The sequence below is a fragment of the Neovison vison genome, chromosome 3, assembly GCF_020171115.1.
Source record: "Neovison vison isolate M4711 chromosome 3, ASM_NN_V1, whole genome shotgun sequence".
In the NCBI taxonomy this organism is placed as follows: domain Eukaryota; kingdom Metazoa; phylum Chordata; class Mammalia; order Carnivora; family Mustelidae; genus Neogale; species Neogale vison.
The window spans coordinates 124,072,605-124,095,415 of NC_058093.1; the positions used below are offsets into that span (position 1 = coordinate 124,072,605).

A 22,811-nucleotide genomic window follows, 5' to 3' on the forward strand; every position below is an offset into this window, starting at 1 on the left:
CCCCCACTCACCCCGTCCAGAGCAGGAGGCCGGGGGTGTCTCCGGCAGGACCCGTCTGGCCCTAGGCAGGAGGGTTCGTCCCCGAGCGGGCCACGCACCTGCAGCCCCGGGCCAGAACTCGCCCCCCGCACCGCCCCCTGACGGCCTCCTTCCAGGAGCAGAGCTCGGGCGCGGCCGGGCCAGGTCTGCTGTGGGTGGTGGGGTCGAACCAGGGCTGACGGCCGCCTGGGCACTGGCTCCTCCGGCGCTGCTGCGCGTGCTTGGGGAGAACCAATAGGTTCGACACTGTCTCCTGGGCTTTCAGAAGTCTATGAAGGGTTATTTGTCAAGTTGGGGAAATAGACATTTTGTACAGTTTGTTAGCCTGACTTAGCATGTCTCAGTATTTAGGACAAGGGCGTAGGGGCCCCTCTGACACGCGGGGCGCAGGCCGGCTCCTGGCTGTGGAGACAATACCGTGGTTGTGCCTCCGCGGGTCTCGCTGTCACTGGAGACCGGACAGGAAGGGCCCTGCACACAGCCCTCTGGGGACAGTCACTGGTCCGGCCAAGAATTCTGCCTGGGATGCATCGGGCCCAGGTTTCTGGAACACTCGAGGGGGCGGGGGCCTGGCATGACGGGGAGGCCCCGAGTCCTCAGGACGGGCTTTCCCTCCGATGTCACGCCATGACCATGCGGCACCGTCCTCTCCTAGCAGGTGAGCTCCACGGCGAGCTGCGGGCCGCCGACCGGGAACCTGGGCCGCCTTGTGTCGACGCCGCGGAAGGAAGCCTTGGCTGCCTGTGGTCTGTCTTCTGGAGGGACCCACACGGCAAGACACCGGGGCTCCTGGCCTCCCCCAGTCCCCCAGGCGGGGCCCTGCGCCGGCCTGCAGGCCCGAGACGGCTCCCGGTTCCTCAGGACGGGAGCCGTGGGAGGGGCCGCGTCGGCGGGCCTCGGCTGTGAACGGCGGTGGGGGAGGGCGTTCTGCGAGGCGGCGGCGTCAGCCGGCCGGACACGGGGCCTGTGTGCTGCGGCTCTCCTCCTCCCCGCCCGCACCTTGAGGACGCCCCGTCCCCCGCGTCCTGTGCTCCGGCCGGGGGCGCCTGGCGACGTCTTGTCTGCTCATCAGAGGAGGAAGCACTTTCGGTCGTTGGCATTTGCTTACGGGAAAGGACAATAGAGATTATTGTAGAAAGTTTTAAAAAGAAAAACTGTTTCCCAGTAGATCACGACTAAGCAGAAAATCCCATGAAACTGAACACTGGGTCCTCCACACGCACGTGAGGGGCGACACCCCTCGGCTTCTCCAGGCAGCGTCGCTCTGCTCCTGGGGCACACGGAGATGCACACATGTTGACGTGTTTTCATTGCGTGTGAAGCAGTGTCTAAGGTGGGAACAGCCCCAGCGAAAGTGCAGGCAGGGGCAGCGTCCCCGCGTTCAGAAGGAACTGGCCAGAGCAGCGTTCGACTTCGGGTCATACAAACGGGGGCGGTCCGGGCCAGAACGGGAACGGACACCAAGGTCAGTGAAGCGCCCGTCAGCCCTACAGAAGCGGGTGGCAGAGAAGCTGTGGGTCTGGTTCTAGAAGTCACCGTCCCGTCCCCTGCTCTGGCAGTGTCAGCAGGAATGGACCCAGGTCACCGGCAGGTCTGGCAGAGCGGTGGTGGCCGGGACATTGGGCTGGCTGTGGCTGCTTCTGCATCCAGCCGGTTCCCTTTCTGTGGTGAGCTGCCTGCTACAACCAGGAGGCCCCAGGCCCACCAGGAGCCCCCAGGCCCACCGGCACCGGAGCTCACCGTCCGCTGCCCGCTCAACAGCGGCGGCGGGCTTCCTCACCAACGACTCTCTGCTTGTTTCCCTGCGACGCTGGGGCCCGGCAGGACGTGCGCCAGCCTCCCCGCAGCCGGAGCTGGCCCGGGAGACGTGCAGGGCCACTGAGCATCCCCACGGAGCCAGGCCCGAGAGAGGCAGCGTCCACTCTGGCAGCTGGCCCCCGGCAGCAGGCCCAGAGCTGTCCCAGCAGGAATGGGGTCACACCCTGTGAGCCAGACCAGACTGGTCTGCACGCCCTGGGGTCTGCCTGCACAGACCCTGTCTCTGTGACCTCCTGAAGCCGCCCCTGAGCCAGGCCATGAGGCTCAACAAGGAGATGGAGGCCCCCTGGCCGCCCTTCAGTGCAGCTGGGCGAGTCTCTCAGACCACCTGGGAGCTGTCCCAGCCCACGGCCTTGGGGCCTCTGCCTGCTCAAGCCAGGCCAGCACTGGGGCTGTGTAGCCAACAAGGAGGAGGAGGAGGAAGGGGAGAAGAGGAGGGGGCAGCAGGGGGGAGTTGGGGGGGTAGAGGAGGGGTAAGAAGAAAGGGAAGAGGAGGGGGAGGGAGGGTGGGAAGGGAGGAGTGGAAGACGGAGAAGGTGCGGAAAGGGAAGGGAAGGGAGGGGGAAGGGAGAGGGAGAGGGAGGGAAGGGTGGGGGGGCAGGACTCGGGTACAGAAGTGCCCCCCCCAGTGACTGTGTCTCAAGGCGACTTTGAAGTGGGCGGGGGCGGGGAGGACTCCGGGAACCAGGCTGGCAGGAGCCCCACATGGTCTGCCCTGGCGTCCCCTCCCCCACTCCTTGCTCCGGGGGGGTCAGGAGCCACCGTTCCCAGGGTCTCCGTGCCCCTCAGTGGGGTCGGCGAGGCCTCTCGGGCTGTGGGCCTGGGGGGCTGGTCCTGCTGGTGTGGGCCAGACGGGAGGCCCCCTGAGGGGAACCCCGTCACTCCCAAAGTGCCCGGACGCCCGCGTGCCCGCCTGGCTGGCACCGGGGCTCACAAGTCAGATGTGGCCACACCACCTCGGCTTGAATCTTCCTGGGGCTTTTGAAGCCAGGACGCAGAAAACGGATTCACAGGCTCTGGGCGAGAGACGGCCTCGTCCTGTTTCCCGTCATCCTGAAGCTCGTGGCGACCGCGGGCATTGCCGTCCGGCTAGGAGGTGGCTTCTGCAAGCGTCTGTGTGAGGGGGTCCAAGGGCACATGGAGACTCAGGGGCCTGAACCAGCAGCAGAGGACAGTGGGTACCTCTACGGCCCCCTGGGGTCGTGCTAACCTTAAAGCCAGGGTTCTGGCATCCAGGACGGTCCTGATGTCCCCTGGGCCGCTCGCGAGGCTTCAAGACCTTCATCAGCCGTCTCCGTCTGACTGCCGGGGCCTGGCTCCCGGGGTACGCGGTTCGGCAGGGTCTGGGCTCTTCCCTGAGTGAGTCCACAGCAGCGGGAACAGGCCCCAGGCCAGGGACAGAGGTCAGGGAAACGAGCCCCCCCTCGTGTCCTGTCCAGGCGCAGACCTGCAGGGGTCTGGATGTCAGGCCTTGTCCCTGTGAGCGGAGCCGGGGACCGTTACCAATAGCTAAGGTGGGACATTGCGTGCCATGGGCTGAGCAGGGCTGAGCCCAGTTCCCCTGGGAGTGTGGGCCGCAGAGGCCGGCCTCCGTTTTCAGCTCTGCACCCACATTCCCACCTGTGGGGGTTTGCCTGTTCCTTCAGCACTCAGGGACACTGGCTGGGTGGTCCGACACGGTATGGAGGCCGCCCGCCAGGGAAGGCTAAGATCAGCGCTCCGGGCACGCCCTTGGGCAGCCCAGGTCAGGCTGGGTCCCCAGGGCTGGGCAGGTGTGGGACACAGACGGGTGACTCAGGAGGCGCTGCCCTCTGCTGTGCGTCACCTGGGCCCCGGCTGTTTCCCCAGGTGTGCTCGGCTGAAACTCAGCCCCACCAGCAGCACCTTCTTTTCCCTGAGTCAAAGGGCCCAGGACGGAAGCCTAACGGCCTTCGGCGAAAGCGACCCAGATTTCCTATGTCTCGCTCCCACTTCCCAGGTGTTGCCGCGAGTGTCCCCCCCACCCCCGTCCTCCAGGGGCCCTGAGAGTCCCATCCGAGGGGCCGCCCGCTCATCCCGGCCCCTGCGGTCCCTTCCCGTGGCTCGACCCCCGCCCCGGCCACAGTCCTTGGGGGCTGGCCTCAGACGGAAGCGGAAGGACCATAGGACGACCTTGCCTGGACGGTGTGAGGAGAGGGGAGGCTGATGCCGGCCCCTCCCTTCGCGGCCAAGGAGCACATTCCTGCCCGGCCGAGTCACGGGCAGCCGGCGTTCTCCGGAGCCTCCCGACCCGCGTGGGGCGCCCAGGGAGCTCTGGGGCTGCCGGCTCAGTCGCCAGGGGCAGGGGTGGTGCAGTCGGGAGATGCCAGGAGCGCGGGACGGTCTGGACGCCGGGCAGCTCCCCGCGCCGCTCACGGTGGTGCTGTTGGCGAGGGGAGCCCAGGCGCCGGGCAAAAGCCACCTTCTCTTCAGGCCTTTCCATTCTTGGACGTGGTGAGCCAACCGCAGGCTTGTGCAGGGAAGCCTTGTCCTGCACGGCCCGGGATGCGGGTGGCCGGTTCCTCGGGCTTCTGGGACTAGACGTGGGGTGGGGGATGCCGGACGCCTCAGGCCGTGTCCCCTCGTGAGGCGCATGGGGGTTTAGAACACAACTTGGGCTGCACGCCGCCCCCCACTGATCCTTCACCCTTAGTGGGAGCGACCGGGCTCCGCCCCTGAGCACACCTGCTCCCGGAGGGCCCTGGCCCAGGCGCTGGGGCTGCACAGAGGTGGGGGGGACCCACCTGAGGTGTCCAGCAGCCAGGCTGTTTCTGGACTTTCTGAGCAAAGTCCTGTCTCACTCGTCACTTTTCTTAGATCAGACAAGGATTTTAAAGAAGGAGCGTATTACCGAATAAACTCGCGCTCGATGGTCTTCCGTGTAAAGCTGACGGACTTCTTTGTGGTAAAAGCCCCCGGGAGAGCAACAAGGACAGAGAGGGAGGGGGGCCTGGGTCCTGGGGCGGGAGAAGGTGTGAAACTGCTGTGCGGGCCGAATCCCGCCGGGCCCCGGGCGCGGGGGGCCGCCAGCAGCACGGCCTGACCCACTGGCCGTCAGCCCGGGAGCAAACCGGCCTCAGACTGCCAGCAGGGGTGTCGCTGCCGCTGCCCCAAGTGCTCGTGCTGGTCCCGCGCCAGGACCTCCCACGGTGCCCTTCCTTGCAGACGCAGGCGCGACAAGTGAAGACGTTGCCCCCCCCGCCCCCGTCCAGTCCGGGGCCGTCCTTAAGGGAAGGGACATATTCAGGAAGATGCGCACACGGTGTGGGAAAAGGCCACGGGATGACACAGACAGGGATGGGGGTGCCCCGAGGGTTCCAGGCGAGCCCTGGACGCCGGGCGAGGCTGGACCGCGTTCTCCCTCGCAGGCTGGGAAGGGACCAGCCGCCCACACCGGGTCTCCACGTGTGGCCTCCAGACTGCGGGCTCACAGGCGTTTGCTCCGAAGCCGCCCAGGGTGGGCCCTTCTGTGCGGCAGCCCTAGGACACGCACACGGCCTCCACCAAACCCTCCGTCTCCCGTCCTTTCCCTGTTGCCCTTCACAGCGCAGCAGGCACCTGGGCGTGGGCTGAGACGGGGGCCCACAGGGTTGCAACCGCGCTAATTGGAACTAATTTGCCAAAGTTCCCGGGCGGGTCCCAACAGGAGGTGCTGGAAGAACCGTGAAGAAGTTCTGGTGACAATCGGCGGCAAAGCAGAAGCAGAAAACATGAAAGAACGATGCTCGCGCCCAAATCTGGGCAGGCCTCCGGCACCCAGGACTTCCGGGCCCCGCGATCGGACCAGGACCCTGGGTCAGGGACAGTCCAGGCCCATGGTACTCAGAGCCTGGGCCGGGGCCCCGGGCAGAAGGGCCGGGCGGCTTCTCCCTCAGGCGGCTGCTGAGCCACTGTCGGAAGAAGGCGGGAGCCCGGCTGCCTCGCGACCCGGGAGCGCCCGGCCCGTCTCTGCGTCCGGGTGGCATCGGCACGTGGGCGTCGGCGGCCGCCAGGAGTCTGCCCCGGCGCCCGGGCACACGGAGCCTCGTCTCGACGTGCTTCTTCCTCCCGAGACCCGCGGCGCCCGCCTGCGGCCACCTCCCTCCCGGAGTCCCCGCCGCAGCCCGGCCTGCGCAGCCCACGAGAAAAGCTCCACACACGGCCCACCTGGGCTCGCCGGGTGGGGAAGCCGTCCGCCCTCGTGAGCGCCGGCACCCCGCATCCCGGCGCCTGGCGCCCCCCTGTCGGCCTCCATGGGCGACGGACCCGCCGCTCCAGGTTTCGGGGCCCGAGCCCTTGGGGCCGTACCACCGGGAGCACACGCGGCTGGAGCAGCGAGCTCGGTCTGCCGCGGGCCCCGTGCTCCTCCCGGGGACATGGCTCTGCCGAGGGGCCACCGCTTCCCGGGGCTGCGGCCGGGCTGAGCTCAGGGCCGGGCCGCGGACACACGAGGACTCCCGCCCTGCAGACCCGGTGGGCTTCCCGGGCTTCACTCGGCCGCGGAAGGGTCAGCGGGAGCCGGTTGGCGCTGCCGGCTGGGTCGGCTTTCCTTTGCTCTCAAGCTCAGAGGGACACGGCCCCTGGTGACCCCCCGCCACTTCCTCTCCTGGAGTCCCCTGTCTCTGCGGTCCATCGGAGGGGCCTGAGGCGGGATCTCCCCTCCGCCTCTCTCTCTGGCAGCAGGGGTGGCTCTCACCCAGAGGAGGGGCTTGAGGGGACGACCCTGAGGGAATTGGCTTGACCGGGGACACTCCCCAGAGCACTGAAGCTCCTCCGGAGAGCGGCCATGTGGAGGGCATGGGGAGCCGGAGTTGGGCTCTCCTTCCGCCGACTCGGGAGTAGAGCCTCAGGCGTCTCAGCAGCGTCCACGCTGACCCGGGTGCGCCCAAACCGGAGCCTGGCTCCCAGGCTGAGCTGCCGCAACACGGGGCCCCTCGGCCGGGATACACGGGCTCCGTCCGCCCCCTGGATCCTTCGGCTCCTGTTTGCTGAGCACCTGCCGACCGAGCAGCTCCCAGGCCTCGTTCCTGAGGGACACGCGGCATCCACGGGAGGTCGTGATGACACGTGTGAGGACAACAGGGCACCAGGGCTCATCACAGAGGGGTCGGCAGCCGAGCTGAGGCCACACGCCCCAGCTCCATTACCGAAAACTGTTGCCCTTGGCTGTGGGACCTTGGACATCACTTGCCCTTTCTGGGCCTTCTGTCCTTGACCCAAGACAAAGCAGGGGAACGTGTGTCTCCAGAGAGTGATCCCGAGGACCTGAGTCGCCCTGCAGGAAGGCGTGTCCCTGACCCACTGAGGGGCAGCGTGTCTAGGCGGACGCCTGGTGTGGTCTGAGCACTGCTTGTGACAAGGTCCTGGGGAGGCCAGGAGTGTCCGCGGAGAGACCTTCCTCCTCTCCGCTCCGCGCTCGCTGCACTTCCTAAGGGGCGTGTGGTCCCCTGGGAGCTCTGAGGACGTCCACTCTGCAAACCCGTGTTTGAAGCGAAACCGAATGTGGCCTCGGGAGGCCGACGCCGCAGATCGTATGGGCGTGAGCCCGCCGGGGGACGCGGCGGACCGACCGTGAACCACAGCTTTCGTGCTGGGAAGAGCCGCCGCCCGGCGGGACGGGCCAGCGCACCGCATCCCGCCCCCGGAGCCGCAGGCAGGTCCAGTCCGGGCTGGCGAGGGGCTCTCAGCCCTCGGCCACCAGCAGCCCCGGGCACTGGCGCTGCCGTGTGTCCCAGGCCCGGACTCGGTGGGGTCTGGCCTGTGCTCGGCGCGGCTCCCTCCGCTTGGCCCCGAGCGCCCCGACCCCAGGCGGCTCTTTCTTGGCCCAGGGCTACAGTCCCGTCTGGCTCTCGCCCCACGCGCCGTCTCCCCAGTCCCTGGCTCGGCACACACGCGGCCTCGGCAACGTGAGCAAAGTCTCCGACCGCCCGGGCTCCGAGGGGAGGGGTCGGCAGAGCGCGCGGGGCAGCCAGCAGGGCGGGTCTTCGAGACGCCACAGACAGTGTCCACGGCTCCCCACCCGCAGCTCCGCGCCGGGCGTCCAGGGGGAAGCGCGCCGGGGCGGGGAGGAGGGAGCCGTCTGTCCCTGGCTAGGGCAGGTGACAGTGTTCGCTGCCCAGCCGGGAGCGGGAGCCGCCGCCCCACGCCGTCCCCTCGATGGCTCGCTTCCTCGCACCTCCCGGTGCCGGCGAGGACGGACCCGGTGGACGCTTTCTTCTGTAACAAACCTCCCAGCCGGCCCAGGCCGGCCCTCAGACCCCACCCGGGATGGCCCCAAGTCTGAACGAAGGTTCTGTTTGTCTAGCCAATGCCCCGGGGCCTCTAAAACGGTGCTGCCCCTGCGGTCCAGCCCCAGGCCCTGCGTGACGGACGGAGCCAGGCGTCCAGCCACGGGCGAGGATTTCTTTATCGGAGGAGGAGGGGGTCCCGCAGGCTGGGTCCAGAGGGTCCAGACTTTCCTCCTGGAGCCGAGGGGTCCTCTGCACAAACACGGATCACCCTCACCCCGAGTGCCCTCTGACCTGCGCTCAGCGGGCGACCTGCCGCTGCCTGCTTTCGGTCCACACCTGAGCCCCAGCTCAGTTCTCCGCCGGCCGCCTTCTCACCGCCAGCACCCCCTGAACCGCTCTCCACGGCCAAGCGTCCCCGGGGGCCACCCCGTTAGCCTGGGTGTGACTCCTTCACGGCAGCCACCCTGCTCAGTCCACGCGGCCACGGTCCCACGTCGCAGGGGCGGACCCCCACTCCCTCACGGAAGAACCGCCGGCCTGGGGCTCCGTCCCAGACGCCAGAGCAGACTCCAGGACGGTTTCGCGGTTGGGTCATCAGGAGGCGGACGGTCTGCTCAGGGGCTTCCGGTTAGCGGCGTTGAACACTGTGTCGTTGGAGGCTGTCCCCAGACGTGTCCCTGCGCTGCCACCGTCGAGCTGTTGCATCGCCCAACCTCACCGACCCCGGCCGGGCCCCAGCAGAGACAGGCGGGGCTTCCCCCTCCGGAAATAAGACTGCGGCCAATCTCTATTTGACAAAATAAATCGGCACGTTTCAGGTTTGCGGGCGTGAGCGGCTCCACCTCTGAACCGCAGGCAGAGCTCGGCTCAGTCCTGGGGCGCAGGGAGGCTGAGTGACGGCGACCGGGCAGCCCGTGACGGGGCGGCGGGGAGACCGTGGGCTCCTCCACGCCGGGCGGGGGCTCCTTCGCTGGAGGCAGGGTCTGCCGGGCTCTCCTGGGGCTGCGGGGCCGCGGGCGGACGGGGACGAGGTTGCGGGGCTGATGCCGAGGGGCTGGAACCACCCGCTGGGAAACGCTCGAGGGCGGCTGCGACAGGCTCCGCCCACCCTGCCCCGCCGCGGGAGTGACCCTCAGGGGACAGGGTCCATGACCACACGGGCCGTGGAGCCGGGGTCCGGGCCACCCCACGCAGGACGTGGCCCACCTTTCCCACGATCCCTTCTGCTGAGCCTTTCTCCAGGACGCCCCGACCCGGGGGAGCCTCTCTGCCTTAGCCGTCGGCTGCCGTGCCCACCTCCACATCCCGGGCAGTGGACGAAGCCCTGACCCAGCGAGCTGGGCCCCCTCCGGCTCCCCGAGGAGGAGTCCCCTGGGAAAGAACCCACGGGGCTGAGAGGCGGAACCCGCAGCTGCTTGGAGCCGCCGGCCGACCACCCCCTTTAGGACCGAGTCGGGTCTGCTCTCCCTCCGCTGCGAGACAGTGTCAGCGCCGCAACAGAGTGTCCCGTGCCTTCCGGAGGCCGGCCTGGCAGGGCAGGGTGTGGGCCGGGGAGCCGGTCGGTCAGGGCCCCTGCCACCTCCCCCTCATCCCAGCCCTGGGTGTGACAAGCTTGGGGCAGATCTGACTTGGGGCGGTCGCAGGCCACGGTGGGGGGGTGGGGGGCTTGAGGCAGAGAAGTACCCAGGGCACCGGCAAGGTGGCGGGGTGTCAGGAAGGCTTCCGAGTCTCTCCTCAGGAGACCACCAGGCCTTTTCCGCAATTCGGGTGCGGGAGGGAAATGAAGCTCGGCTTCACGACTCACACATTCCGAGGATTAACTCAAAAGGGACTGGAAGTAAAACACAAACCTGGACAACTCCTAGGACGGAGCGCGGAAGGAAGTCCTCGGGGCACTAAGGGCATGGCCCATCCCAGGGGACGCTGACCAGCTTTGCCTCCGCCGAAAACCGTGTCTTCCTTTCCGAACGCCCTCCCAGGAGGCCAAGCGGACGAGCTGCCGACGGGCAGGAAGCCCTTGCGAACCGCAGTCCCAACGAGGACGCGGCGGAGCGTGCAGGAGCGCAGCAGCAGAACCCAAGAAAAACAGTCCCGTGGCAAGTGGGCAAACACACGAGAGACTCTTCACGGACGAGGCCGCACAGGGGCCGCGAAGGGCGGGAATGGCAGCCGCGGCAGCCCCGGGGGGCGGCTCGAGCATGCCGGGGGGCGGGAGACGGCAGAGCCACGCGTGCACACACTTGGGTGGCTCCACGCAAGAGGCCCATGACCCGGGGCCTGCTCCCCGGGGCCTGCATCCCGGCAACGGGACGCTCACCCGAACCACGCCAAGCGCGTGGGCACCGCCCGGGGCAGCCTCAGTCAAGCGGCCGAAGCCCCGGAGCCCGGACGCCCGTCCACGCGCTCCTTGGACAAGCGCGTCCCCCTGCTGCTCCGCGAGGACAAGGGACGGACGGGGACATGCAGCGCGGCACGCGGCGGAGGCCACCCTCGGAAGATCCCACGGTCGAGAGGAACAAGACCGACACTGTGCTGGGGCCGGCCAGCGGACGCGGGGCAGGAAGGCGCTGGCGTGGCCGCCACCGTGAGGCTGCAGGACGGTTGTGTCTTGACGCTGGTGGCTACGCGGATCTCCAGAACGGCCGAGGCCTCACGGGACCACACACACGCTCACGCTCACGCTCACGCTCACGCACCTGTCAGGCCCACGAGGTCTGCGTGAGTTCCACACTTTGTACCAATGCCGGTTTCCTATTTTGGGTGGAGAGGTGAAACTCCAGTGGGACCTCTTCGTACATTTTTCTGGCAATTTCTTGGGAATCTATGATTATTATTTTTTAAAAGATCTTATTTATTTATTTGTCATAGAGAAAGAAGAGCACAGAGGGAGAAGCAGGCTCCCCGCTGAGCAGAGAGCCCGATGCGGGGCTGATTCCAGGACCCACCGTGGCGTTGGAGACGCACAGGGAGACGTCAGACGCCAACAGCACGGAGTCTGGGGGCCGGGAGGGCGTCCCACGCACAGCAGCCGGCGGCTCGCCGCGCGGCCAGGAAGGTGGACACCGGGTGCGTGGCAGGTCGCCCCTCGACCCAGACCGACCACGGAAGAAACAACAAAGAGCCGTAGCTCATAAGCCCAAGAAAGAGAAAGAAGAGGGATCCGAGCAAATACTCAGCAGCAGCCAAGAGAGGCAGGAGAAAGGGGCGTGTGTGGCTCAGAAGGAAGATGGTCCCACGTTGATGGGTGTAAATCCAACCGCGTCAGGAATTCCATTAGCTGCCACGGTCTGAGAACCCCCCAGTTAGGAGACACAGGGGATGGGGTAAAGTAAGTAAGCCCATACTCACTGCCTACGAGAAACCTCCAGTGTCTGAAACCCACAAAGGGCTGGAAGTTCAAAAAATGAAAAACGCATCCGTGTTAATACTAAGCAGAGATTACTACTAGACCACGTCGATGTAGAGCAAAGAGTATTTCCAGAGATAAAGAGGGTTACATCCTGATAAGAAAAGAGTCCATTAACGCAGAGTGCAGAATGGTTCGAAATAACGTGGCCGCCCCCGTCCATGGGAGAAGCCGGCGGGAGGAGCTGCAGGTGAACCAGGCTGTGGCCTGTCCTGGGGACACACCGGCACGCAGACAGCCGTGAGTGTCCAGCACGACCGAACCCCCCATGAGCCACGGGACCGCCTGTGCGTTTCCAGAACACGCCGCCCAGCAGCCTGGACACCACGTGCATCCCGTGCTCAGGAACTCGAACGGAGACAGCCCACACTGCACACCACACAGTGAGGCTCCGCGGATATGAAAACGAAACAATGGCGTTTAGCCAGAACTCTGGAAAATCCCTCAATGTTGGAAAACTAAATAGTTCTCAGGGCCAGAAAGGTCAAGTGGAATTAGAAACGATCTGAATAAGTTCGGAAACCTGGGGGCGTGGCTCGGCGGCTCCCGGAGGACCGACCCCAGCCCGCGCGAGGGGAGGCCTCCGCTCCCGCCTCCAGGAGCAGCGGAGCGAGGACGAGGGCGCCCCGCGTCGCTCTTCCCGGAAACCGGGGGGGACGGTCAGCCAACGACGAGCCCGCGCCAGCTGGGCGGGAAACAGGAGAGAAGACACAGGGGCCCAGCTTTACGCCAGCAAATCCCACAACGCCGATGAAACGGACAGATTTCCCAACAGACACGAACGGCCCCAGTTCAGCCAAATGACCAGTGAGCTACGAGCCGCTGCGTCTGGGAAGGAAACCGAGTCTGTGCTCTTCCCACAGGGCGGCCGCGGGCCTGGACGGCCTGGGGCCAAGCCCGCCCGTCTCTGCCGCTCCCGGAGGGCCGGGGGGCTTCCCAGTGCTTTCCCTGGGGCCGAGTTCACTCACCACACCGGCCCAGCGGCCGGCAGACGGGGGCTTGCGGTTTCGGCGGCGTCACAGCCCGCGAGCAGGGGTTCCCGGCTCGGAGTGGACACCTGACAGGGCCCTGGGTGTGCACAGCCGTCCTCCAGCGCCCTCACACACGCGGCTCCCGAGATCACTTTCCGGCGCCGTCACGCGGGGGCTGGGGTTTCAGTGCAGGAACTTAGGACGCGCACGCGGGGCCCGGGACAAAGGGCCCGTCCTTCGTTCACAGACGGGGACGTTAGTGTCCCGTCAGCTGAGTCCCTGGGGACACGGTGCTGGGCAGACGCGTCCGACGTCCACACCGTGGGAGCAGAGCAGGCCCCGGTCCCCGCGGGGGCCGCCCCGGCCGTGTCTCCTCTCCAGGCTGCCCCGGCACGGGCCCTGGACCGGACCCCTCCCACTGTCACCAAACCACCCCGGTTAGTGCGACCTGGAGTGTCCTCCTCCCGCGGCTCGTGTCTGCGCCTTAGCGACCCTGGTTTCCTCACAGAGCTGCTCCTTCTCCGTCCGTCCGTCTCCGCGGGTCCTCCCTTCCCCTCCCTCACATGTCTGTGGGGCCGCAGCCCTCCCGGCCCCCCGTGCGCGGCGGGAGCAGCTGCCTGTGCGGCCGGCCCCCGGGACGCGCTTGCCCAGGACAGCCTCCCCTCGCCGTGGGCTGGCTCGACGCTGCCTTCCCGCCCCCCCGGCACGTCCTTCCCCGCGGCTCTCCCCAGCCTATTGGACGGCCCGTGGCTCCCCCACAGGGTACAGAGGTTAGGGTTCCTTTCCGCTGGAGGAAGGCTTGTCCAGAGAAGCTCCTGGAACGTGCCCCACACAAAACGGTCCTTGGTACCTGTCGTACGAGGCCAGTGACCACACCAAACGGAAAATCATTTCTCTGCGGGAGGAGAAGAGGGTCCCCCAAATCACAGAGATCCGCGTCCCCGCAGCTTTGTGGGTGGAGCAGGCGTGTCCGGCCGTGGCCGTCTGCACATGGAGGTGTGAGAAGGGGGCTGGGCCTGGCTGTCCCCGAGGGGCTACCGTCCACGTGGGCTGGGCCGGGAGATGGCGGGGGCCGTGGCTTTGTTGGCCTCAGCAGGTGTTTTCAGGGCAGACCCGGTCCCGCTCCTTCCTCAGGGCTCAGAGCTCCTGCGGCCTCCCAGGGGCGCTGGCTCCCAGGAAAACTGGGAGACCCCGTCACACGGGGGCACGAGCGCCCACCGCAGGCTTCACCGGTAAACTTCCCGCCCAGGAACGATTCTCTAGTGGTGGAATCTGGGCCTCAGCTCCCCTCCCCCGGAGACGGGGCAGTGTGGGCAGGATCGAGCTTCCAGGAACCCGACGACAAAAGTCACGGCTCAAGCCCCTTGGAGACAAGCCACCGACTCTGGAAGACGGACTCCCTCCAGACAAGTGTCTGTGCGTAGGGTCTCGGTGAGCGCGGCCCACGGGCTGTGGGGACAGTCCCTTTGGAGGAAAGGGCCGCAGGCTGCTCCCTCCTCCTACACGTGACTGAAGCGCCCTCTAGAACGGGTCCCTACCAGCATGTCCCCCTCCTTTTGGGAAGCAGGAGGCCCTGACGATGGTGGCTGGAGCCGGACTCAGCTGCATGAGGACACACCCGGCGCTGTGACGTGCTGGTCACAGAAGCGAGGGTCCGGCGACAGACAGCAGCCGGCGGCAGGTCACACGGCGCAGAAAACAGCGGCTGCCCTCGTGGGCAGGTCAGGACGCCGAGCACCAGGTCAGCAGGGCACTCATTTCCCGGGACACTGGCCACCTTCACCCGGGCCGCCCCACCACGTCCCCCGCGGGCGTGAAGTCAGACGGCGCCGTGCTCCGGCCGCACCCCGACGCGCGGATGCCCGAGGCCCGCACGCCAGCAGCTGGGCGCTGCGCTCTTAACGCGGGGTTTTCGGCACGAAGAGCCGCAGCGAGGGCTTCGCACACGTGACTGCGAGCTAGGTCGGCGACCCAACGCCAGCGTCGGCCTCCGCGAGGCCTCGTGTTAGGGCTGAGCAGGGGAAAGCCGTCCTCCCAAAGGAAGACACACCGTCCCCGAAGCCCCAGGACTCATGCTCCGAGCGGCGGACCCCGGAGCAGCCGGGAGGGCTCAGACGGGAGCCCCTGCACGCGGGCCCAGAGCCAGAGGGGCGGCGGCCGCAGGCCCGTGCCGTCCACACGTCGTGGTCAGCCTTGGCCACGAGACGGTGTGAAGTCCCGAGAGACGCCGACGTGTGCGCGAAGGCGAGTGGAGGAGCCGTGGCAGCGGCCGCCGGCCCAGCGGGTGCCCCCAAGGAAGCAGCGGGACACAGAAGTGCACGCACACTGCCCGACGGCGGTGCCGGGGGGCTGGCGGGGGCCCTGCTCGCTGGGGCAGGCCTTCCTTCGGGGCGACGAGAGCACTAGGGACCGGACAGAGGTGCCGTCGCACGATGCTCAACGTGCCGCGTGCCGCTGAACCGTCCGCTGTAAAATGCTTACTTGCATCTTCTGTGAATTTTTTAGATCCTGTTCCACACGGGCCGTCCTCTAGGCTCCGGCGGCTTCTCTCAAACACGGCAGCCTCTACGCCCCAACGCAGGACACGGTTCTAGGGTGTGCAGAGGCCTCCTCGGGATGTCGCTGGTGCCCCGCACAGGGTGGCCGCAGGATCCACAGAAGCCGAAGTCGCCACGGGGTCCGTCCCTGAGGCCAGAGCAGGGGCCCCGGTGTGCACGTCCGGGGACCCCGAGAAACAGAGAGACCAACATGCTTGGATTCTCAGGCCTGGCTGCTGCTGGCCTCAAGGAGACACTGGACGCTTCCTGGGCTTTTTCCACCCCGCACGGTCTCCGACGTGGGAAGGGCCGGAACCCCAGCAGCGGACGGAGGACAAGCGAGCCAAGGTCTGCCACATGGCCCCGGGCTCGGCTGCTCCCACAACACACAGTTCTGGGGGGCATGCTGCGCGATCCCGGTCACTGAGGGAGGCGAGGGGAGGGCTGGCAAGGGGCTCCGAGGCTCCAGAAGCCCGGCCAGCTTGGGTTAGGCTGACCTTGACCCTGGCTCCCCAGGAGACGTTCTGGTCCCCGCGCACCCACGCTTTGCTGGAGGTGAGCCTGATTACACAAGATCCACCGAAAAGAAACGAAGCCGTGTAAATGGTGTCTGCAGAAACCGTCTCTTATCGCACAGATTTGTGTTTTGTTTCTGGAATATAAACGTCTTCGCTGAGAATGGGGGGGAGGTTTAGAAAAACTCGCTTTGAAATTAAGAGCTTGCCGGGCATTCTTGAGGGAGTCAAGCCCAGCTCCGGTGGCCCCGTGAGCCTGGGGTGGACAGACTCCTGATTCCCTGTGTATCCGGCAGGCTCTGGGGTTCCCCGCAGGCCCCCTCTCTTCTCCACGGCCCCGCCCACCCCGCGACCCACACTCCCCTCGGAGGCCCCTTGGCCGTGGCGGCTCTGCCTCCCACGGGGGCAGCCACACACGCTGGGTGATGAGGTTCCCCTAGAACTTTGCGTCAATCTTAGCAAAAGAAAGAGGAAACCTTCCATTTTATAAAGTCCTAAAAGCAAAATACTATTTCTGAGAATTCAACAGTAACTGCTGGAGAAGTTCTGGGTTTCATCTGGTTTTATCAACACTGAACACCGTTTCCCTGCGTGAGCCTGAAGCAGCTCTGGGCAGAGACAGGGGCCGAGGGGCTTCAGGGAACCAGCGCGAGGCGCAGACACCGCCGTGCCCTTCTGAGCAAAGTGCTGGAGCGCCCAGGCGGCTTCTCCGCGCGTGTCTAGGGGCATGGCCCGCCCGCCACAGGGGAGGTCCTGGGGACGCCAGTGCCGCTGTAGGACTCGGCCCTCCACACAGACGGCAGGGGCACAAGGACCCACAGCAGAAAATCACTTAGAATGTGGCAGAATGTTCCGCACAGATAACAAGTCACCGGCAGACTAAGGTTGTCCAGCAAAAAATAATGCTTTATTGGGTCTATCTCCTAACTAAAGGACAGCGGACACAAACACCAAATGGTTCCCTCCCACAGAAAGCACAGAGAAGAGGGTCGTGCGAGTCCCAGGACGCAGAGGGCAGGCCGAGGTCCGGGCGACAGGCGGGCGGTGGCTGGGGGCAGCCACGTGTCGGCATTCTCACGGCGGCGCACAAGATATGGATACGGCCTTCGGCCTTGTGTCCTTCCCGGCGTCCAGCAAAATCGGCGCGTGGAGGTACAGGAGGACGCTGCGCAGATCCAATCCACCTCACGTCGCGCTGCGGGCCAGGACCCACGCCGCCCGCCCGCGGGTGCCGCTTCAGGCGTGTTCCGGGGGCCCGGACTCCCGAAGCACAGTGTTCAGGTGAAGCGTGTTGAATGAGCCGTGCCTACGAGAGACGGCGGGTCCCGGACGCGACACGGGCTGCTGCCGACAGAAGCGGCGGCGTCCACGCGGACCCGTGCGTTCCCAGCGGCCCGTCGGGAACACGCGGCAGGCGCTGCCCAGGAACCCATTTCTGGTGACTGTTCCCTGAGCCGACGCGCGGTCGGAAGGCTTCTGTGAAGGGAAACCCCACAGCGGAGCGCACACGCTCCACTCCCCGGACGCGCGGCACAGTCGCCTTCCCTTGCCGTTCGGGCACATCCGCGCACCGAGAACGCACCCCTCCCGGCCTTCTGACGAGCTCGGCCTGCCGCACCCCGCAGGACGGTGCAGACCCGGCGGACGGGAGATGGGCCCCGGGATGGAGCCAGAGAGCCGGGTTTTGTCTTAGATGCATCTTCCAGAACGGACACGGGGTACGGGCAACGCGGCAGCCCCTGCGGGGCGAGGGCCGCACGTCGCCCCTGCCGTCGCTCTGCATTTGTGCGTACATGCCACCGTCTGTGCACACACGCGAACGCCAGGTCGGTCCTGGCTGCACAGGCCTCCTTTGTCCCGCAGAGTGTCCTGTGCATCCTACCTGCGCCACGTTCAAAGCCAGATTAAAAACAAAACCCCAGCATGCTACACTCCACAATCCCACAGTTTCGGTGACACTGGAGGGAGCAGGGGGCGCGAAAGGACGACGGGCAAGATCCCGAAACGCGCGGATTTACATCCCCAAAAGCGCTGACTTAGTTCCCGAAACGCGCTGAACAAGGCCGCAGGTCGCATGCTGCAGCCCAAGGGGAGCGGAGAAAGCTCGGAAGCGGGGCTGGGTCTCCCTGCAGTGCCTCGCTGGCCAGGGTTCTCCCAGCCCACACAGAAGAGAGAGCCGCACGGCCGCGTGTCTTTACGGCTTCGCTCCTGCACACGCTCTCCTGGCGGCAGACCCCACGCTCTGCCCCGGGGCACCGGGTCCAGTTAATAAGGCACTTCCAGCACTGAAGCCCGGGGCAGGGGCACCCGGGCCCGCAACAGGTGCACCGGTGGCCCCACCCCCTTTGGTCCGTCTTCCCGGGCACAGAACTACATGGAGCGCGCGAGGCAAATCTTGGGTTAGCGGGAGCTGGGCCGGCGCCAGGTGTGCGTTGGGTGTCCCCGGAGTTCCTGGTGTGGCACCATCGGCGGCTGAGCGGGCTCCAAGGGGCTTGTGCGTGAGCTCCGTGTGGCCGGCTATGATCGGATGTTGGTGCTGGAGAGATCGTTCCGTATTATTTCATTTACTGCAAGAAAACACAAGAGAGTGACCATTAGGGAAACATCGCTCTGCCCAGAACTGTTTGTAAGAACCAGAAATCGCATCAGCCACGCCTTCAGCGCCCAGGAGGAGCTTCGCCCCGAGGGAGGGGCCTCCTTCCCACGCCCCACCGTGGGCCCAGGGTGTCCTGCGCCGGCAGCACGCGGCTGCCCGGGGCCCCTGCTCTGCGGCTGCGGGGGCTGGCGGCGGCCAAGTTGGCGACACGCTGACGCCTGGATCGTGGGCTCCGGGAAAAGGCTCCCGGGGCTGGTTGGGGGCCGTGAGCATGTCTTCCCCCGGCGGGCGTCTCCACGGGCCGAGCCAGCAGGGGTGGCGGAGGCATGGCCTGGAGGCCCAGGCCCAGGAGAGCCTCTCTCTTTGGTCTCGCAGTCGGACAGACCCCGTCCGAGAGGCCGTCTGGCCTCCCTCTGTTCACAGCTCTTCCTCCGTTCCTGCTTCCTCGCCCGCGCCCGCGTCCACATGTGGCTTTTGGCTGCAGGAGAGGAAATGAGCAAAGCTGGCACGGCCGCCGTAAGCTGCACAACATCCCTCTCCCCACCCCGGGTCGGCCCCAGATAGGGCACACGTCCCCACGGCCCACTTTCCCAACAGAACTGGGAGGTGGGGGACACGTGCTCACGTCACGGAACTGCCCAGGCTTCCCTTTGCCGCCCAGATAAACTCCCTGTGTCTCTGCAGAGGCCCCGGCACGTCCTGGGGCAGCTTCCTGCAGTGACCGGCTGGCACACCTGTCGTCACCCGCACGACCCCCCCCGAATGCCCTTTCAACACCCCCTGCTATTGTGAAGAATAACAATAACAACACGTGGCCGGGAATGGTGTCACCGCTGCTGATAACGGGATCCGCTGGCACCAGCTTCACAAGCAGGAGCCCGGCCGCAGAGCCCCAGGCCCGCCCGCCCCCCAGCCCAGCCCGGGTGGAGGGGCGGTGAGTCAGCGCGCAAACACCAGGAGCGCACAGTGGGCCTGGGCGGGCACCAGGCCAGCCGGCCTGCGGAGGACACATCTGCCGGGGACACAGAGGGGAGGCACGACCCCGGCCACGCAGCCACACCTGCTCTGCGGATTCCACTGACGCACCAGCGGAGACAACGGGAGGGGCCGGTTCGCCGGCCAGCTCGGGGTCCCCTCCCAGCGACCGCTCACGAGGCAACGGTGAGGCGCAGACCTGCTCGCAGGACGACACCCGTCCCCGGAGGGTCCCGTGGGCCGCTCCTCAGCAGCGGGCCCTTTTTCTGTGACATTCTGACAGCCCGCTAGAGACCCCAACCAGTGCCAGGCCCACGGGAAGGCAGGGCGCGGCGGGACCCCTCCTGAGGACCACGCAGCTCACGTGTCCACTGACCACGCGGCGTGCCCTGCCACCCGACCTGGAGTGCACCCTTGGTCGCAGGTCCCCGGGCACGGTGGGAGGGGGCAGGCCTGGGCCCACGCTCCTTCCCACGTCAGTGTGTGCCCTCCAATTTGCACTCTGCAGAGCCGCTGTATCAAAGAACACGATGACAAGGACAAGAACAAATCTGAGCGTCCCTAGGACACTGCCTCCCCAAGGAGAGGCTTCCCGGCGGGGTGCACTGGACATTCTTACGACCACACGCGGCAGGGACAGTGGCTGCCCCGCAGAGCACACTGCTGTGGCTGGCGTGGCACATGGCCCCTTCACGTTGCTTCATGGTGACCCCTCTCATTTCCTCCTGAGCCCTCGCCGGGCCACGGCACGGCGGTCTTCCTAACATCAATCCGATTCAGCGGAAGGTCCGAGGGCACACGTGGCCATGGGGGCCCTGGCCCAGCAGGGGGGGCGGGGGCAGGCGGCCCAGTCGCCACGGGCTCCCCCGGGGCCAGGATGCAACACTCAGCCATGACACCAGAGGACAAGGCCTCCGGCGCCGTGGCAGCGTGGACAGGTGGCCACTGAGGGACGGGGCCTCCCAAGGGCATAGACCAACGCCGGTCGCCACGCTCATTGCACCAGCAAGGACGGGGGTTCTCAGACCAGAAATCCCACAGCAGGGGCAGACACCGGGTGGTGAGGAAATTCTCATGGGAGCCAACGTCAGGGAAAAGGGGCCTGAGGGCAATAATGACGGGAATAAGGGGGAGCTGAGAGGTAATAACGGTGCGGAATCAGGGAGGCTTAAGCAAGGCAGCCCAAACTCTCTAGTTTCTCAGGGTTACAGAGACCACAGGACAAAAACACACGTCTGACAAGATAAAAGGGGAAGAAGGCTCAGAAGTGGGCTTCCCCTCACTGCCCACTGGGGCACCTGAGCCTGGCAGGGGGAGCCCGTGGTGGGTGGGAACGGGGAAAACACTGAGCCACCTGGGGCCCTCCTGGGTGCTGGCACCTGACGGGCTCTCTGTGACCCCAGCCTGGCAACCAGGAGCAGCTCGGGAGAGTGGGCAGCCCTCCTGCTCCGTCCCTGGGACCTGCCGGTTCCCGAGGAGCCACCAGGCCTGCCTGCCTCCCGACAAAGGTCAGCAGGACATCGGACGGCCCCGTGGTCCAGGCCTGGCACCACGATGGAGGGTCAGGACGGGTCAGACATCTTGGGGGCACAGTCAAGGACCACACACATGCGCGAACACCGTCAGACCTGCCCTAGGTCCCCTAGGACTGTGCGGAGTAGCCGGCAGAAGGGGCGGGTGGCCGGCGGGACGCACCACAGAGCCACGCTCCCCGGACAGACACAGCCCGCGCCGCGGCCCTGCCGGGAGAGCCACGGGGGCTCCCGTCCCCAGACAGACGGCGAGCAGGGTGCGCACATCGGGGCCCCCCGCCCCGGCCTCACACGTCCCTTCCATGAGGTCACAGTTCCAGGGCCCTGTGAGAGCGTGGCCGCCCCCGGGGGACTGTGCTGGTTATTTCGGGGGTGGCCTTCTCTGGGACGGTTTCCCACAGTGTCTTTTCTCCACTGATACTTTCCGTCTTCGTATTCAGCTTTTCCACCGACACTCAGGGTTTTTTCTTGGTCGAGTATTTTGAACTGCAGGTAACATGTGACCCTCGGAGCTGTCAGAGACCTGAAAGAGGAACCTTCGCTTTGCTGAGAGTCAGACGTCCCTGCGACAGGATGTGGTGAGCTGTTACACCACAATTAAATTTAATGAGAAAGGTTTTTTCCCTTATATTTAAGTTTTCTCTAAAATGCTCCCAAGGTGGAAACTACTGTTTTTTTCCTAAAACTTATGTGGCAATTTGCGTTTTGGTCTTCACCTGGGATCCGCACGCAGGACACAGACACACCTACACCACCTCTTTGCACGTAGCTGGACTGGACTGAAGAGAAAACTCGTCTTTTACGACATTTAAAAACTCGAACGTACGCAGCACAGGCACAGCCCTCGCCGGCGCCCATGGCCTCTGCAGACGCGCTGCCCTGTTCCGGCCACGCAAACAGCTCACGGCTATTTATAAAGAAGCAAATTAACTACTCCAGCGGAGGGTCCTTTTTAAAGCGAAATTTTGGTACTTTCACGTAATGAGTTTCTTTTTCATCACCATTTTGGAAAAAAATTGAGCTTAAAACTCCATGTCGGGGCACCTGGGGGGCTCAGTTGTTGGGTGTCTGCCCCCGGCTCGGGTCATGACCCCAGGGTCCTGGGATGAAGCCCCGCATCAGCCTGCTTCTCCCCCCCCCCCACTCCCCCCGCTCTCGCGGTCTCCCCCTCGCTGTCAAATAAATACACAAAATCTTTTGAAAAAACAAAACTAAACTTCCTGTTGTAGCAAAGCACCTCACTTCAACGTCGGGCTTCACTCACGGGCTCTCGCAGGACTCCGGGGCGTGGGAACGGCCTGGATCTCAGTTTTAGACATTTTGCTTTTAAGCCAAGTTTCCCCATGTTTCTGAACTCTTGGTTCCCGAAAGCGGCTAAGGTTCTCAAATCACAGTTTCAGGAATGAGCCGCTTCCCGTGGTGGCCCAGCATGTTCTCGGCCCCGTGGGTCCTAAGCAGGGGCCCAGGGCCTGTCGCCAGCAGTCCCACAAGGGAGGGAAGGTGGACTTCACGTTACGGGTCTTGTAAACAGAGGGTCCACGGGAGGGTCGGGGAGGGAGACACGGGCCCTGGGGCTGACGGGGAGGGGAGCGCTCCACCAGGCCGGGGCCGGCACCGGCACCCACCGGTCCCCCTCCTCCCACCCCGCCCCTGCACTCTGTCCCTGTGTCCGGCCCTGGGCTGGCCTGCGCACTCAGCACACAGAACCTGGTGTCCGGGGCAGAGCCTGCAGGTCCCCTGCCGGGGCACGTGCGGCTCAAAGCCAACACCCGCCCCGCACCCGCCCCACACCCCCAAACACGGCGTTCTCTTCTGCTCAAGCTAAAAGGACGATGTTTTTAGTCATTTCTCCTGGACTAGCTATTGCCTTAAACGTGCGTGTCTCTCCACACGGAGGAGACACCGTGAGCAGGGGACACACAGGGTCCGTCCGGCCACCTGCGGTCCAGGGACGCTCCTCTGCGCATGACGAGGGGGTCCGGCCGTCCCTGTCCCACGCGGGGCCGACGGCAAGGCCAGAGGAGACCCGCGGACACGTGACATCAGAGCCCTCCTTCCAAAGTCCCCGTAGCGCGGCCCGGCCGTCCCAAGGGCCGCACACACGTGAGGGCTCTGGGAGGGCGCCTGGTCCGCGCGACGCACAGACGCCCGCGGCTCAGAATCCGCGTTTCGGAGCTGACACCGAGGGCACCCGG

The 22,811-nt window shown here is 65.9% G+C and overlaps 1 protein-coding gene across 2 annotated transcripts in view; it reads right to left on the reverse strand.

Annotated features, from left to right (window-relative positions):
- Window positions 1-16,398: 16,398 nt before the first annotated feature.
- NFATC1 (nuclear factor of activated T cells 1) overlaps window positions 16,399-22,811 on the reverse strand; it is a 95,223-nt gene continuing 88,810 nt past the window's right edge. Inside the window, exon 11 of one of the 2 annotated variants that reach the window (XM_044242778.1) lies at window positions 16,399-18,080. In XM_044242778.1, the coding sequence (XP_044098713.1) occupies window positions 18,031-18,080 (50 nt within the window). In that variant the 3' untranslated portion in view covers window positions 16,399-18,030. The remainder of the gene's footprint in view (window positions 18,081-22,811) is intronic. The other variant, XM_044242777.1, reaches the window with a different exon arrangement.